Below are 18,692 nucleotides of genomic sequence, written 5' to 3' on the forward strand. Positions count from 1 at the left end.
CTTTTTTATTCAAGAAAATGTTTTTAATTTATTTATCTTATTTTATTTTATAATTTTTTTTTTAAAAGTACCTTATCTTCACCATACCTGGTTGTCCAAATTAGACATAATAATGTGTTAATTCCACGACTGTATATATCGGTTGATATCGGTATCGGTTGATATCGGTATCGGTAATCAAAGAGTTGGACAATATCGGATATCGGCAAAAAGCCATTATCGGACATCCCTACTTAAAGGCCTACTGAAATGATTTTTTTTATTCAAACGGGGATAGCAGATCTATTCTATGTGTCATACTTGATCATTTCGCGATATTGCCATATTTTTGCTGAAAGGATTTAGTAGAGAACATCGACGATAAAGTTTGCAACTTTTGGTCGCTGATAAAAAAAAGCCTTGCCTGTACCGGAAGTAGCGTGACGTCACAGGTTGAAAGGCTCCTCACATTTCCCCATTGTTTACAATGCAGCGAGAGCGATTCGGACCGAAGAAGCGACAATTACCCCATTAATTTGAGCGAGGATGAAAGACTCGTGGATGAGGAACGTGAGAGTGAAGGACTAGAGTGCAGTGCAGGACGTATCTTTTTTCGCTCTGACCGTAACTTAGGTACAAGCTGGCTCATTGGATTCCACACTTTCTCCTTTTTCTATTGTGGATCACGGATTTGTATTTTAAACCACCTCGGATTCTATATCCTCTTGAAAATGAGAGTCGAGAACGCGAAATGGACATTCACAGTGACTTTTATCTCCACGACAATACATCGGCGAAGCACTTTAGCTACGGAGCAAACGTGATAGCATCGGGCTTAACTGCAGATAGAAACAAAAGAAATAAATCCCTGACTGGAAGGATAGACAGAAGATCAACAATACTATTAAACCGTGGACATGTAACTACACGGTTAATGCTTTCCAGCCTGGCAAAGCTTAACAATGCTGTTGCTAACGACGCCATTGAAGCTAACTTAGCTACGGGACCTCACAGAGCTATGCTAAAAACATTAGCTATCCACCTACGCCAGCCAGCCCTCATCTGCTCATCAACACCCGTGCTCACCTGCGATCCAGCGATCGACGGAGCGACGAAGGACTTCACCCGATCATCGATGCGGTGGCGGCTAGCGTCGGATAGCGCGTCTGCTATCCAAGTCAAAGTCCTCCTGGTTGTGTTGCTGCAGCCAGTCGCTAATACACCGATCCCACCTACAACGTTCTTCTTTGCAGTTTTCATTGTTCATTAAACAAATTGCAAAAGATTCACCAACACAGATGTCCAGAATACTGTAGAATTTTGGGATGAAAACAGAGTTTTTTTGTATTGGATACAATGTGTCCGAATACTTCCGTTTAACTATTGACGTCACGCGCATACGTCATCATACATAGACGTTTTCAACCGGAAGTTTCGCGGGTAATTCAAAATGTCACTTTATAAGTTAACCCGGCCGTATTGGCATGTGTTGCAATGTTAAGATTTCATCATTGATATATGAACTATCAGACTGTGTGGTCGCTAGTAGTGGCTTTCAGTAGGCCTTTAATGAACAGCTTAATCCACTTTGCACACGCAAACCTTTAGTAAATCGGGCCCACAGGGAGGAGAAGTCGTTCGGTGCCTCATGGTTTGCATGTATACATCTTTTGATTATTATTATTTTTTTTTTTAGACTTTTTTTTCTCAGGTAGGTTTTTTCTCTTAGTTCCAGCTGCAATAACACCCCCCTTTTCTCCATAATTACCATTGTTTGCTCGCGACGAAGGATGCAAACAAGCTCAAAAAGACTGATTGATTCGTTCCAGCCACGATTACACTCCACCTCTCTCTTTAATTACCATCACCATCTTATTATCAGGTTAATTTTTTTTTTTCCTGCTTTTTGAAGTTTCCAGCCCACAGGTATCAAACTCAGTACTGACCCGCCACATCATTTTAAGTGGCCTGCGAAAGCCCGGAAAAATGGGTTTCAATAAAATACTTTTTTAATTTTTTTCTTTTTGTACTAAATGCATTCGGACTTGGGGAAGGCATTCGACCGTGTCCCTCGGGAGGTCTTGTGGGGAGTGCTCAGAGAGTATGGGGTATCGGACTGTCTGATTGTGGCGGTCCGCTCCCTGTATGATCAGTGTCAGAGCTTGGTCCGCATTGCCGGCAGTAAGTCGGACACGTTTCCAGTGAGGGTTGGACTCCGCCAAGGCTGCCCTTTGTCACCCATTCTGTTCTGAACTTTTATGGACAGAATTTCTAGGCGCAGTCAAGGCGTTGAGGGGATCCGGTTTGGTGGCTGCAGGATTAGGTCTCTGCTTTTTGCAGATGATGTGGTCCTGATGGCTTCATCTGGCCAGGATCTTCAGCTCTCACTGGATCGGTTCGCAGCCGAGTGTGAAGCGACTGGGATGAGAATCAGCACCTCCAAGTCCGAGTCCATGGTTCTCGACCGGAAAAGGGTGGAGTGCCATCTCCGGGTTGGGGAGGAGACCCTGCCCCAAGTGGAGGAGTTCAAGTACCTCGGAGTCTTGTTCACGAGTGAGGGGAGAGTGGATCGTGAGATCGACAGGCATCGGTGCGGCGTCTTCAGTAATGCGGACGCTGTATCGATCCGTTGTGGTGAAGAAGGAGCTGAGGCGGAAGGCAAAGCTCTCAATTTACCAGTCGATCTACGTTCCCATCCTCACCTATGGTCATGAGCTTTGGGTTAGGACCGAAAGGACAAGATCACGGGTACAAGCGGCCGAAATGAGTTTCCTCCGCCGGGTGGTGCGGCTCTCCCTCAGAGATAGGGTGAGAAGCTCTGTCTTTCGGGAGGAGCTCAAAGTAAAGCCGCTGCTCCTCCACATGGAGAGGAGACAGATGAGGTGGTTCGGGCATCTGGTCAGGATGCCACCCGAACGCCTCCCTAGGGAGGTGTTTAGGGCACGTCCGACCGGTAGGAGGCCACAGGGAAGACCCAGGACACGTTGGGAAGACTATGTCTCCCGGCTGGTCTGGGAACGCCTCGGGATCCCCCAGGAAGAGCTGGACCAAGTGGCTGGGGAGAGGAAAGTCTGGGCTTCCCTGCTTAGGCTGCTGCCCCCGCGACCAGAGCTTGGATAAGCGGAAGAAGATGGATGAATGGATGGATAAATGCATTCGTTCTTTCAATTTTGACAGAAAAAAAAATGCATATTTTAAAATGTTATATTTTCTGATCATGCCAATTATATTATTAGGGTCCGCCCTGTACGCAGTACAAAGGAACCTATTGTTATTGTAATGTTTATTATTATTATTATTATTTTTATTCTTTTTTCCGCAGCTTTGCGCACTACTTTGCCCCCCCTTAACATGCTTCAAAACTCATCAAATTTGACACACACATATAAAAACGTGCCCCAACCACTTTAGTAAAAAAAACCAAACCCCAAAAATCAAAACTGCGCTCTAGCGCCCCCTAGGAAAAAAAACAAAACAAACTGCCTGTAACTCCCACTAGGAAGGTCGTAGAGACATGAAATAAAAACCTGTATGTAGGTCTCATTTAGACCTACAATTCATAATTTCACATCCTCGGGCAAAAACCAACAGGAAGTTGGCAATTTCCCATTTTAGACAAAAATGTACTAAAAACACTCCTTTTTACGTCTTTGACCTCTAATTTGACCCCCTTAAAATACTTCAAAACTCACCAAACTTCTTACACACATTGGGACAGTTGGAATTTGCGATCTAAAAAAAAAACCGAACCCCAAAACTCAAAATTGTGCTCTACATAATTTTTGAAAAAAACTGCTCCTCAGAGGAAAACTCAGACAAAACTGCTTGTAACTTCCGGTAGGAACGTCTTAGAGACATGAAACAAATACCTCTATGTAGGTCTTGCCTAGATTGACATCCTTCAGCAAAAATCAACAGGAAGTTTGCTATTCCTCCTTCAAAACAAAATGTTTCTTACAACCGGTCACCAAACATCAAACGTTATCTCCTCTGAGCGCGTTTGTCGTTTCGGCTTCAAACTGCTACAGGAGAGAGATTGAACCCTTCTGATTGTATGTTGACGAAAGAGTTTTGATTCGTGCTACCGTTTAGATTTTACGAGCCTTCAAAGACCCGCAGCACTAAAGCTGCTCCGCTGCTGTGATTTTACGCGCCGTCAAAGAAAACAACCACTGTGCCGCGACACCTAGGAAAAAGACACAGACACAACTTCCTCTAACTCCCAGTACGAATATCGTAGAGACACGAAACAAAAACCTCTATGTAGGTCTCACTCAGGACTACCACTGGACAAAAGTATTGGGACACCTAGGACTAGCACCTGCCAAAATGCGGACCCGTCCAACGCTGCTTGCAACTTTAATTATATACTGTATTGCAAAACTATTTTGTGAGATAAAAACAAATAATTAAATATCTGCTTGTCACCTTTATTTATGGTTTTATAGCAAGTTATACATTAAAAAAAATCTAATAATCAAATGCATATGCATTTCGATTAATCACAGGTTATTACCCGTATTTATAATGTAAATTAATTTTTAAAAAGTGTCTCTCTGAAAGCAGCCGTTACTGCGATGTGGCCCTCGATGAAAAGGAGTTTGACACCGCTGTTCCAGTCCGTCTTTAGCAATACATTTTTATGTTTCTATCCCAGGGCTGGGGAGCGGAATACCATCGCCAGGATGTGACCAGCACCCCCTGCTGGATCGAGATCCACCTGCACGGACCCCTGCAGTGGTTGGATAAGGTTTTAACGCAGATGGGTTCCCCCCACAACCAAACATCATCCGTCTCCTAGACCGCCCCTCGTGGTCAGCCTCTGTGTGTTTTTTTTGGCCCAAGTAGCAAGACGGGTGGCCTGGGCGGGTCCCAGACCAGTTAGTACCTTATTGCCCTTTAGATAACATAACAACGTTAAAAAGATGAAAGCACAGGCAGCTGATCTGGGACCTGCAAGGCGGGGCGGGGCGGGGTGGGGTGGCTTTCTACTTGAAGGACCTCTGAAGTGGGCACATTTACAGACTGGGAGAGGAGCAAGCAGAGTGAGCGTGATGCAACTGGAAGATACTTGATCTCTGTGACCAACTGTAATAATCCAACCATCAGCGCAGGTGTCCTCCCTCCACTTTTTGCTCCCTTTGTTCCCCCCCCACCCCCCGATATCCATTTGAAAGAAAACCTGTTACTACCAAAAAAAAGTACTCTGCGGTTTTGGCCTTTTTGTAATCAGTCTGTGTCCATGTTTTGGCACCCTCGCACAACAGTTTACGGTACCAAAAAGGTGACGTTTTAAACTATTACGGACTAAACCAGGGGTCACCAACGCGGTGCCCAGGTAGCCCGTAAGGACCAGATGAGTAGCCCGCCGGCCTGTTCTAAAAATAGCTCAAATAGCAGCACTTACCAGTGAGCTGCCTCTATTTTTTAATTGTATTTATTTACTAGCAAGCTGGTCTCGCTTTGCCCGACATTTTTAATTCTAAGAGAGACAAAACTCAAATAGAATTTGAAAATCCAAGAAAATATTTTAAAGACTTGGACCACTTGTTTAAATAAATTCATTAATTTTTTTACTTTGCTTCTTATAACTTTCAGAAAGACAATTTTAGAGATAAAATACAACCTTAAAAATGATTTTAGGATTTTTAAACACATATACCTTTTTACCTTTTAAATTCCTTCCTCTTCTTTCCTGACAATTTAAATCAATGTTCAAGTAAATTTATTTTTTTTATTGTAAAGAATAATAAATACATTTGAATTTAATTCTTCATTTTAGCTTCTGTTTTTTCGACGAAGAATATTTGTGAAATATTTTTTTCAAACTTATTATGATTACAATTCAAAAAAATTATTCTGGCAAATCTAGAAAATCTGTAGAATCTAATTTAAATCTTATTTCAAAGTCTTTTGAATTTCTTTTAAAATTTTTGTTCTGGAAAATCTATAAGAAATAATGATTTGTCTTTGTTAGAAATATAGCTTGGTCCAATTTGTTATATATTCTAACAAAGTGCAGATTGGATTTTAACCTATTTAAAACATGTCATCAAAATTCTAAAATTAATCTTAACCAGGAAAAATTATTAATGATGTTCCATAAATTATTTTTTTATTTTTTCAAAAAGATTCGAATCAGCTAGGTTTTCTCTTCTTTTTTTCATTTGAATTTTGAATTTTAAAGAGTCGAAATTGAAGATAAACTATGTTTCAAAATGTAATTGTCATTTTTATCGTGTTTTCTCCTCTTTTAAACCGTTCAATTAAGTGTAAATATCATTAATTATTAATAATAACATAGAGTTAAAGGTAAATTGAGGAAATGGGCTATTTCTGGCAATTTATTTAAGTGTGTATCAAACTGGTAGCCCTTCGCATTAATCACTACCCAAGAAGTAGCTCTTGGTTTCAAAAAGGTTGGTGACCCCTGGACTAAACAAATCCAGAAAGAGACTTTTCTTCCGTCCGTTGGACCCGATAGTTGTACGGAGCTAGCGAATTGTCGACTACAAAAGGCTCATTTATGCTAGAAACGCACAGAACCTTCCGTCCATACTTGCTTTGCATCATGTTGCAATACCACCAGGAAACCGTGGGGGCAGTTTTGTAGCTCGCTACTAAATCTTGTGACTGCCACAAAATAATCCCCTCAGTTTCTGTCCTTTTTTTAATTTGTTGTCAAAAACTGTTGTGTTGAATTTTTTTTTTATTCCGATCGACGCCGAGTGGAGTCATTGTGAAAGGTTTATTCCAACGCATTAAATTATAAAGGGCAGTGGTGTTTAAAATGCGCACATCAAGTTTCATAAGTAAGAGCAGCATACCGTATTTTTCGGAGTATAAGTCGCTCCGGAGTATAAGTCGCACCGGCCGAAAATGCATAATAAAGAAGGAAAAAAACATATATAAGTCGCATTTTTTGGGGAAATGTATTTGATAAAAGCCAACACCAAGAATAGACATTTGAAAGGCAATTTAAAATAAATAAAGAATAGTGAACAACAGGCTGAATAAGTGTACGTTATATGAGGCATAAATAACCAACTGAGAAGGTGCCTGGTATGTTAACGTAACATATTATGGTAAGAGTCATTCAAATAACTATAACATATAGAACATGCTATACGTTTACCAAACAATCTGTCACTCCTAATCGCTAAATCCCATGAAATCTCATACGTCTAGTCCCGGGGTCCCCAAACTTTTTGACTCCGGGGCCGCATTGGGGTAAAACAATTTGGCTGGGGTCCGCGATATATATATATATATATATATATATATATATATATATATATATATATATATATATATATATATATATATATATATATATATATATATATATATATATATATATATATATGTATATATGTATGTGTGGGGAAAAAAATCACAAGACTATTTCATCTCTACAGGCCTGTTTCATGAGGGGTTTCCTCAATCCTCAGGAGAATCTCCTGAGGATTGAGGAGACATATATATACTATATATATATATATATATACTGTGTATATATATATATATTATATGTAAATGTGTGTGTGTGTGTATATATGTGTTTGTCTATGTATATGTATATGTCCATGTATACATACACTACCGTTCAAAAGTTTGGGGTCACCCAAACAATTTTGTGGAATAGCCTTCATTTCTAAGAACAATAATAGACTGTCGAGTTTCAGATGAAAGTTCTCTTTTTCTGGCCATTTTGAGCGTTTAATTGACCCCACAAATGTGATGCTCCAGAAAGTCAATCTGCTCAAAGGAAGGTCAGTTTTGTAGCTTCTGTAACGAGCTCAACTGTTTTCAGATGTGTGAACATGATTGCACAAGGGTTTTCTAATCATCAATTAGCCTTCTGAGCCAATGAGCAAACACATTGTACCATTAGAACACTGGAGTGATAGTTGCTGGAAATGGGCCTCTCTACACCTATGTAGATATTGCACCAAAAACCAGACATTTGCAGCTAGAATAGTCATTTACCACATTAACAATGTATAGAGTGTATTTCTTTCAAGTTAAGACTAGTTTAAAGTTATCTTCATTGAAAATAAGGACATTTCAATGTGACCCCAAACTTTTGAACGGTATTGTATATATATATATATATATATATATATATATATATATATATATATATATATATATATATGTATATATGTATTCATACATATGTATTCCTCGCGCACTAATTGACTTAAAGAGCGCACTTGCTGCATGTCACGTTATCGATGGTAAAATGCATTTTTAGACGATATGATTTGCCAGAGTGGCTCGGAGACGGTAGAAAAAGGACTAGTAAGGACAAATTTAAAAAATAATAATAATACAAAAAAAAAATTAAATTGTTTTTATTTTTTTTATATATTTTTTTTTAAAGGGAATTCTCGCGGGCCGGATTTTGGACGCTGGGGGGCGGTATCCGGTCCGCGGGCCGTAGTTTGGGGACCCCAGGTCTAGTCTCTTAAGTGAATGAGCTAAATAATATTTACGGTAATGTGTTAATAATTTCACACATAAGTCGCTCCTGAGTATAAGTCGCACCCCCGGCCAAACTATGAAAAAAAACTGCGACTTATAGTCCGAAAAATACGGTAAATGATAACCTGAGCTATGCCCGGCAAGACTTTGAAAGTTGGACAATCTAAATTGAGCTTGAAAACGTGCTTAATTCGTTTAACACCATTTACACAGCGACAGTAGGATAGGGGATTTGTGGGACTAATTAAGTCAATCCTATCATATCCTATATGGCCCCATCCGTTGCGGTTTACCTGACACATGAAACGGGACGAATTAGGGGAGTGCACTATCCACTTTAGCCGCCAGATGGCAGTAGACCATAGGGCGCACCGGATTAGAAGGCGCACTGCCGATGAGCGGGTCAATTCAGGTCTTTTTTTTTTAATACAAAAGGCACACCGGACTATACGGCGCATTAAAGGGGTCATATTATGATTTTATTCTAAATGTAAAAGACTTCCTTGTGGTCTACATAACATGTGATGGTGGTTCTTTGCTCAAAATGTTGCATAGATGATGTTTTACACATCATCTTCAAGTCGCTTTCTGACAGTTTTGTGGGTGGGTCTTATTTACGTGGCTCACCTTCGACCGCGTCTTCTCCCCGTCATCTTTGTTGTAGCGGTGTAGCGTGCAAGGACGGGAGTGGAAGAAGTGTCAAAAGATGGCGCTAACTGTTTTAATGACATTCAGACTTTACTTCAATCAATAACGGAGCAGCATCTCCTCATCCGTGGCTCACTAGTGCAACAACAACAACGCCCGAAATGTGTCCCGTGAGAAAAACCGTCCGACCGGAACTCTCTAATAACTAAAGTTCCTTGGGTGAATAATGTAAACTCACTACACCGGTAGTTTTTAGCGCTTCCATAGCGAGATATAAGTAAGAACTTTACACTATTTTTTTTATATTAGAAATGGCAACAGCGGAGGATGAATGTCACGTAACAAGAAGATAGAGAAAAAGAAGAAGCTTATCGACTACAGTGGCGGACGTGCGCAAATTTTTAGGACTTATGCAGATTCCAAATACACATCAGCAGGTACCAGAAGCTAAGAAAAGTTGGTTTTGCACGATATTGTGAAACAAAACGATAATACCGTATTTCCTTGAATAGCAGCAGGGGCGCTAATTAATTTAAAACCTCCTGTCACTCCGGCGTTTACCAGAAGCCTGCGGCGGTAAACGCCTGCGGGATGGCCGTGCATGCGCTAATTATTTTAAAACGACTTCTCACTCCGGCGTTTACCAAAAGGAATGCGGTAAATTTAGGCGTGGGCTTTGAGTGTGATGTAAGCATATACCATCATGAAAAGCACATTTCATAAAAAGAAACGTTATTATGGTCTTACCTGTACTTATAAATGGAGTCCATTTGCAGCTCCTTCTGACCAAAAGCATCGATAACTTGTTTATAGAAGTCTTCCTTATTTTCTTTCTTCCGTTTTAAAAGTCTCTCTGTCTCGATGGAGATATTCCTTTAATTATTACCTCCTGCTTCCATTGAAAGTCCAGTTTAGAAAACTGTTTTATTGTAGATAGCGGTATGTAATCCTCTTTGTTAAAAGTTCAGGCAGAGGGAAAAAAAAAAAATGTCTTGCTGCGTGTGTTCACTTCTTCTGCAGTACCGGAAGTCGCAAGAAGGATCACTAGCGCCCTCTACCACCAGGAGGCGGGAGTCATTTCACGACTCATACAGTATTTCACACACGCAGCTACGGTATATTAATAAAACATAGCTGCTTACTGTTCTTTTTAGCATACTGTACCGGTATTCAATAGCTTGGACCTTAAATCCTACTGAATACCGGTAGCTCTTTATCTTTTTTCCTTTGTGCGATTGCAAACTACTGAAAGCAGCTTCCTCCATTTTGAAAATGAGGACAGGTAAAGCGTCACTCGTGACGTAACGAATTTGACCCGGCGGAAGTTCTAGCCATATGCTAAATATTTTGCGAAACGAGTTTGACCCGGCGAAAATTATAGACATGCGATAATAAAATTAATATTTTGCAAAACGAATTTGATCCGGCGTCAATAATGAACGGGCGATAAGGCCAAGCATGCGTTAATTATTTTGAGAAAAGAGTTTGACCCGGCTGTAATTCTAGACGTGCGAATACTATATTCCCTGCGCCAATTCAAGGAAATACGGTATGTCTGTTAATGGGTGCCATTTTGCGGTCCTTTTACACCCACCATAGTAATACTTGTATCTCGGACTACGGCAGCCGTAATGGGCCGACAATCCATCAAGCGGTGCGGCTTCAAAGCCATACTAAAACAGTGGTTCTTAACCTTGTTGGAGGTACCGAACCCCACCAGTTTCATATGCGCATTCACCGAACCCTGCTTTAGTGAAAAATAAAAAAACATGTTTTTTGTCAAAATCAAGAAAAAGTTATATGTTTTTTTTACTGGTGCACAAAATGAACCGTGCATGAACATCACCTTGTTCAAAGAACAAAACCAACACAGTGCATGAACTCACAACAAATTACACACCTGCACATGAATTGATTAACGTGGACCCCGACTTAAACAAGTTGAAAAACGTATTCGGGTGTTACCATTTAGTGGTCAATTGTACGGAATATGTACTGTACTGTTTCATATCATGTATTCTCCAGGCTACTGTTTGGGGGTATCCATAATACGCCGATAGGGAGAAGTTTTTATTTACACAATAAGTCGGATGTGTCTTTACCCCTGAGGCCGACTCACCGAACCCCGCTTAAGAACCACTGTACTAAAACATTTGATAGATTTTTTTTGAGCGGCGTGTGTAATGTTCTTTATTTTTAATGGAACATTTCAATGTTTTGCTGTCGTTTACCGGCGTCGTATTGCAGTCTACATGTGTCTCTTATGTGTGGCTGCCATCTACTGGTCACACTTATCATTACACCGTGCCACCAAATAAAATAGCTTCGAGGTCGGTAAGCACGACCAGAATTATTCCGTACATTAGGCGCAAAAAAAAAAAAATACAGTATTTTAAAATGTGTTTTGTTTTAGTGGCAATTCCAATTTTGACCACAGCGTCAGGTTCTATGGAGAGTGGCGCTCTTCATCATTTTCAGCAGACTGCATTGCAAAATGATTGATCATCTCACCCAGGAATGGGGGGCCACGTGAATCCTTACCCTTCCCCTGTTGACCATCCCAAACCGTCCCACATGGAGCTGTACCGAGCTCTCTGTAATGTATGAAAGCTAGTAATACTCCCAAGTATAAAATGACATTTAGGGGGGGGGGCATTTTCATTTGTGGCACTGCACGTTTAAAAAGGGCATTTCCTCCCCCCGCCCCCCCCACCCCGATGTTTAAATGTTGCTAACTATCACGCGTTACGCTTGTGTTTTTCCGTTGAGCTTTCGGGTTCAAGTAGCGTTTCTAGATGTCGTTAGAATATGTGCTGTGCTGTCTGCTTTTGCAATGCGTAGTATGGGGGCGGTGTAGCGCTACACGTAGCTGGACGCAGCCCTGCATGTATTTATCAAAAGTACACACGCACTGACTGAGCGAGACTTGGTTGTTTTAATAACTGTTACTGGAAAATGTCCAGCATTCAAATTAAAAATAAATCTGTGCAAACAAGTGTTACCAATAGTCCATCAGTATCATTTTTTAAAAAAAAAATAAAGTATGTTGATATTAATTTTGTGTACGCCTTACTTGCTCTTACCATTATACTCTTTACATTCTTTTTGTATTTTTCATAATTTGTCTGCACTTTCACATATTGCCTTTTTTTTTTTTTTTTTTTTTTTTTGCATCAATGTTTTTCCTAAAAAAATAAAATAAAAAAAAAGTTCAGTTTCAGCTCAGTCAAACTACCAGAAAAGCAGTTTTATTCCGTGAATATCAAAACTCTACTGGAGGATTCAAATAAATTTGTTTTAGTACTTGCAAGTGTTGTGTATTTTTTTTCAAAAAGTCCTGCATAGCCACGCTTTTAATTACAGGCCACACCCGAGTTATAAAAAAAATAAGCAATGGCACATCCAAAAAAGTATGTTTATGTGTCTTGATGGGCTCTCTTGTAGTTTGGTGTGTGCTTGTGAGCCTCCCCACATAGAAAAAAACAATTTCTTTTCACACCTGATTAATTTCTGGTTCACGAGCAGAACACAAATCAATACATGTCGACATTAACACAATCAAGCTCATCAGATTTATAAAAAAAAAAGAAAAAAGATTATCTTTATTTTACTGCTGCAACTCATTGATGAGGCTCATCTCACTCACCTTTCAGTTATTGGGTTAGTGTATTGCTGAGTAACTTCCAAAATACAATCTTTTGTACAATTTAGTTATGTTTCAGAGGAGCCATAAAATGTAATAATAAACCCTGGGAGAGGCTGAATATTTTTGTAAAAGACAGTCAATAGACCCGGGGTCACCAACGCGGTGCCCGCGGGCACCAGGTAGCCCGTAAGGACCAGATGAGTAGCCTGCTGGCCTGTTCTAAAAATAGCTCAAATAGCAGCACTTACCAGTGAGCTGCCTCTATTTTTTAAATTGTATTTATTTACTAACAAGCTGGTCTTGCTTTGCCCGACGTTTTTAATTCTAAGAGAGACAAAACTCAAATAGAATTTGAAAATCCAAGAAAATATTTTAAAGACTTGGTCTTCACTTGTTTAAATAAATTCATTAATTTTTTTACTTTGCTTCTTATAACTTTCAGAAAGACAATTTTAGAGAAAAAACACAACCTTAAAAATGATTTTAGGATTTTTAAACACATATACCTTTTTACCTTTTAAATTCCTTCCTCTTCTTTCCTGACAATTTAAATCAATGTTCAAGTATTTTTTTTAATTTTTATTGTAAAGAATAATAAATACATTTTAATTTAATTCTTCATTTTAGCTTCTGTTTTTTCGACGAAGAATATTTGTAAAATATTTCTTCAAACTTATTATGATTAAAATTCAAAAAAATTATTCTGTCAAATCTAGAAAATCTGTAGAATCAAATTTAAATCTTATTTCAAAGTCTTTTGAATTTCTTTTAAAATTTTTGTTCTGGAAATTCTAGAAAAAATAATGATTTGTCTTTGTTAGAAATATAGCTTGGTCCAATTTGTTATATATTCTAACAAAGTGTAGATTGGATTTTAACCTATTTAAAACATGTCATCAAAATTCTAAAATTAATCTTAATCAGGAAAAATTACTAATGATGTTCCATATATTCTTTTTTTTAAGTTTTCTCTTCTTTTTTTCGGTTGAATTTTGAATTTTAAAGAGTCGAAATTGAAATTTTTTCGTGTTTTCTCCTCTTTTAAACCGTTCAATTAAGTGTAAATATCATTAATTATTAATAATAACATAGAGTTAAAGGTAAATTGAGCAAATTGCCTATTTCTGGCAATTTATTTAAGTGTGTATCAAACTGGTAGCCCTTCGCATTAATCAGTACCCAAGAAGTAGCTCTTGGTTTCAAAAAGGTTGGTGACCCCTGCAATAGACTGTAAACCTTCTATAAATATCAGAAATGTAGAGCAATTTTTGGTAAATAAATTAGTATTTTTTTTATTGAACATGTACATACAAACATATATTCTCAATGTACACAAAACAGGAGGCCCTTTCAAAATATCTCAACAGTATCAAACATCCGTCAGGTTGAGCAAATACTGTCTTCCACGAAATATGCAAATGAAAGAAAATTGAAGCAAATACAAATAGAGTATTCAAATAATAATACATAATAATAATAATAAATATGATAAAATACAAAAGACAAAAAAGGGCTAACTAAATCACAAAAAAAAATGTTCAACAATGATAATAATTTAAAGGATTTTGTACTTTTAATAATTTTCCAAGATTTAATTGATCATTTTAAACCATTAAGCCAATTAGAAAATGTAGGTTTTACTTTCAGAAATTGACATTTATGTATAACATTTTTGCTTGGAGCATAATAAGGTTGACAAACATTTCTATGTCACCATCATTTATAAAAATACCAAATTTGATCTCTTCTTTAGAGAATGGGGACATTTTCACACCCTTGTTTCTCAACCAATCTCTGATCTCCTCCCAAAACACATGTACCCGCTCACATTCCACAACAATCAGGATGTTTTTTTAATTTTTTTTGACATCCTCCACAGATATAACAGCCGTCAACCTCCATGTTAAATCTAAGTTTTCAAAAAAATTATTTAAAGGGTATATTCCATTAATCATTTTTAATGGTAAATAATTTATGTTCAAGCATAAACGTAAGCTTCTGCTGCCATCTGCTGGTGGAGAAATTGTCTAACTTCCCGCCAAGCCTTTTAAAAATATCTCAAAATATTATTTTTTTATTATTATTGTAACCTATTTTTATGGGCTTGCCTCTTTATGATATTAAGTTCCTGTTATAGGCTGTTATACAGTATATGCCTTGAGCTCTTATATTGAAGGCGCCAAGAGCGGAAATGATGACACGTTGTAATGTAACCGAGGGTTTATAAATGTCGCCTGTACTGTATAAAACTACAAAATAACAAACACGGAGGCTCCAGTTTTATACGAGGACCACTTTATTTTCTTTCTTTCAAAACCCTCCGCTCCACTACAATGTGTCATCACTTCCGCTCTTAGCGCCTTCAAAACAAGAGCTCAAGGCATATACTGTATAACAGCTTATAACAGGAACTTAACATCACAAAGAGGCAAGCCCATAAAAATAAGTTACATTATTATTTCAAAATGCTGCATACAAGTAATTTGATCATGTTTACAAAAATAGCTTATGTTTTTTTTTTTGTGAAATACGTCGCCGGAAACAAGAAGCGCCTTAACCGGAAACGGGAAGTCCATGCGTTACTTGTCGACGGAGCAGCTCGTCCGAGGTCAGTTTGTAGGTTTAATGTTAAACATTTGCTATTTAACATCTTTTTTAAGTCAATTTTAACCCGCTAAACTTAGTTTAAACGTATTATGCTGTATTTTCAGTTCAACACGTCATAATTACCGCTTGTTATGGTAGAAATAAAATGACTAGCAAATTGTGTATCGTATTTTTGGGCTTTTTAAACAGTTTTTTTTCACTTAAAACGTATGGTATGAAAATAACGAGCTTCCCATTTCCTCTCTTCCAGCTGCCCCGTCAAATATGCCATAAAATGAGACTACTTCTCCGCCATATTACGTCCACGGTCGTGTCGTCACCCACCAGGACACGCCCCTTCCATCCGGGCCTTTCCGGAGGTATAACTGGTGGTCATATATGTCATCAATGGAGAAAAGTAAGCACAGCTTTGAGCCAGCACATCCAGGACCTGAGCGGGCCCGAGGAGAGGCTGCTAAATAAACTCTATGGGGGCCTAATAGGAGGGCAGCGGGCCTCCCTGGCAGAGTCCATCACCCTGGTGGAGACGCAGCATCCCCGAAAGAAAGAACTGGCCCAGGTCCTGCTTCTGCGGGTGCTCGCTTACAGGAAGGAGCAGGAGAGGCGGAATGACGGGAAGCCCTTGGCTTTCAGAGTAGGTGTGTGGTTGGACGCTGGTCTTCCTCCCGTTTTATTCACTGATATCAACGTTTTCCATAGAAAACAATGGAAATTATAATAATCATAATAATAATAATTAGAGATGTCCGATGGCCGATAAATGCTTTAAAGTGTAATATCGGAAATTATCGGTAACATTTTTTTTATTATCCTTTTTTTTGTTTAGTTTTTTAATTAAATCAACATTAAAAAACACAAGATACACTTACAATTAGTACACTAACCCAAAAAACCTCCCTCCCCCATTTATACACATTCACACAAAAGGGTTGTTTCTTTCTGTTATTAATATTCTGGTTCCTACATTATATATCAATACAGTCTGCAAGGGATACAGTCCGTAAGCACACATGATTGTGCGTGCTGCTGGTCCACTAATAGTACTAACCTTTAACAGTTAATTTTACTAATTTTCATTCATTAGTAGTTTCTGTGTAATTTTTTTTATATTGTTTGACTTTCTTTTTTATTCAAGAAAATGTTTTTAATTTATTTATCTTATTTTATTTTATTATTATTTTTAAAAAGGACCTAATATTCAACATACCTGGTTGTCCAAATTAGGCATAATATTGTGTTAATTCCACGACTGTATATATCGGTATCTGTTGATATCGTATCGGTAATTAAGAGTTGGACAATATCGGATATCGGCAAAAAGCCATTATCGGACATCCCTAATAATAATAATAGATTTTATTTGTAAAAAGCACTTTACATTGAGCAAACAACCTCAAAGTGCTACAGTGTATTAAAAAAAATAAAAAAATAAATACAAATAAAAACTAGAACAGCCTAATAGCCAGAACTAGCATGCATAAATCTAAAAAAAGGCTTTTTAAAAAAAGCAATCAATCAATCAATCGAGGTTTACTTATACAGCCCTAAATCACGAGTGTCTCAAAGGGCTGCACAAGCCACAACGACATCCTCGGCTCAGATCCCACATCAGGGCAAGGAAAAACTCAACCCAATGGGACAATGAGAAACCTTGGAGGGGACCGCTTTATGCTTTAGCTATGAATATAATAGATTAATGATAATACAATTAATAGTTTCTACTTCGCCGGAGATTCATTTACCACGGTCTCAGACAGGGAAACAAATAACAGCGATAAATAAGGGTTTACTGCATTACATATACCGGATATACTCTTTTGTTTCATGTCTGCTAGGTCTCTCCGGTCCTCCAGGGGCAGGGAAGTCCTCCTTCATCGAGGTGGTGGGCAAGATGCTCACTGGACGTGGGCATAAAGTGTCAGTGCTGGCCGTCGACCCGTCCTCCTGCACGACGGGAGGTAGCATCTCCGCCGCCGAAGATGGCGCAAAAACAGTTTTATGAGTTAGGGTGAGTCTTGATGAACCTTTCTCGTTGTAGGCTCGCTGATGGGTGACAAGACCCGCATGACGGAACTCTCCCGGGACATGGACGCCTTCATCAGGCCGTCGCCGACCTCCGGGACGCTCGGCGGCGTTACCAGGACGACCAACGAAGCTATCGTTCTCTGCGAGGGGGCTGGATATGATGTTGTCCTTGTGGAGACTGTGGGTAGGACATGCTGGACATCTTCTGTCATAACAAAAAAAATACTATATTTTGAGGGTCTTAATCAAAGCTGTTTGTTTTCAGGTGTGGGCCAGTCAGAGTTTGCAGTGGCGGACATGGTGGACATGTTTGTGTTGCTGATTCCACCAGCAGGGGGCGACGAACTGCAGGTCTGAAAACAAAGCGAATCATTGGATGACTCGATCTTAATTGTGTTGCTGAATGATGCTAGGATAAACATTTTTATGTTTTATTTTTTACATCTGACAGTGCAGTTAAACATGCAGTTAAACATTTATTAGAATCTGTTACGCGCCCCCTTGGAAGAAGAAAATATTTTGGGCCCCCCCCAACTCTCGACCGTGACTATAAATAGTATAACTTGGCTTTAAAATTGTTATAACTATACCTCTGCACAGGATTGTGAGCGTATTAACATTAAAGGAAACAACACACCGGTCTGTCCTCGTCTCCCACCGTGGTTACAGTGAAGCCAAGTGATACATATGCTTCATGATATTCTGGTACAACAAAATAAAGCATGTTCCCAGAGGTCGGGGTTTGGGGGGGGGCCCGCCCCACTATATGAGAAGGACTGATCTACAGTAAGAATGAAAAATATCCATCTTGTCTTCAGGGTATCAAGAGGGGCATCATTGAGAGGGCCGACCTGGTGGTGGTGACAAAATCTGATGGGGACCTGCTGGTGCCGGCCAGAAGGATCCAGACTGAATACACCAGTGCTCTGAAGCTACTCAGGAGGCAGTCCAGGTCATGGAACCCCAAGGTTAGTGAGATCCCATCCCCAACCCCCAAATCCCTGTCATTCAACCCAGATTCCCCTTTTCATTTTACCACCCCTGCCTGACCTAACACTGTTGTATAATGATAAACCGTGGAAAAATTCCAGACGGTTAGTAATACCGTTTAATTTTTTAATTACTGTAAAACCGTCATTTATTAATGCATTTCAGGCAACACTGGAAACGGAGTCACAGCAGCGCTGACGCATGCACAGTAGTTGTTGTTTTTTAAATAAAACCTGGTTAAAAGATTTAAGTATAAGAACTTTTTGAAAATGTTGAGCACATTTAAAAATACTGCAATAATAATAACTGT

General features: G+C 39.0%; 2 protein-coding genes across 6 annotated transcripts in view; both read left to right on the forward strand.

The window, feature by feature from the left end:
* The window catches only part of smad1 (SMAD family member 1), a 94,961-nt gene extending 89,288 nt beyond the window's left edge, over positions 1-5,673 (forward strand). For all 4 annotated transcript variants that reach the window (XM_062032333.1, XM_062032331.1, XM_062032332.1 and 1 more), the window contains one exon: positions 4,637-5,673. In XM_062032333.1, the coding sequence (XP_061888317.1) occupies positions 4,637-4,780 (144 nt within the window). In that variant the 3' untranslated portion in view covers positions 4,781-5,673. The remainder of the gene's footprint in view (positions 1-4,636) is intronic.
* A 9,621-nt stretch (positions 5,674-15,294) lies between these two features.
* mmaa (metabolism of cobalamin associated A) overlaps positions 15,295-18,692 on the forward strand; it is a 7,359-nt gene continuing 3,961 nt past the window's right edge. The window contains exons 1-6 of one of the 2 annotated variants that reach the window (XM_062033604.1): positions 15,295-15,368; positions 15,618-16,005; positions 17,203-17,325; positions 17,406-17,576; positions 17,658-17,743; positions 18,211-18,360. In XM_062033604.1, the coding sequence (XP_061889588.1) occupies positions 15,642-16,005; positions 17,203-17,325; positions 17,406-17,576; positions 17,658-17,743; positions 18,211-18,360 (894 nt within the window). In that variant the 5' untranslated portion in view covers positions 15,295-15,368; positions 15,618-15,641. Of the gene's footprint in view, positions 15,369-15,616; positions 16,006-17,202; positions 17,326-17,405; positions 17,577-17,657; positions 17,744-18,210; positions 18,361-18,692 lie in introns of those variants that run through there. The other variant, XM_062033605.1, reaches the window with a different exon arrangement.

This window comes from Entelurus aequoreus, linkage group LG22 (genome assembly GCF_033978785.1).
Source record: "Entelurus aequoreus isolate RoL-2023_Sb linkage group LG22, RoL_Eaeq_v1.1, whole genome shotgun sequence".
Taxonomy (NCBI): Eukaryota; Metazoa; Chordata; class Actinopteri; order Syngnathiformes; family Syngnathidae; genus Entelurus; species Entelurus aequoreus.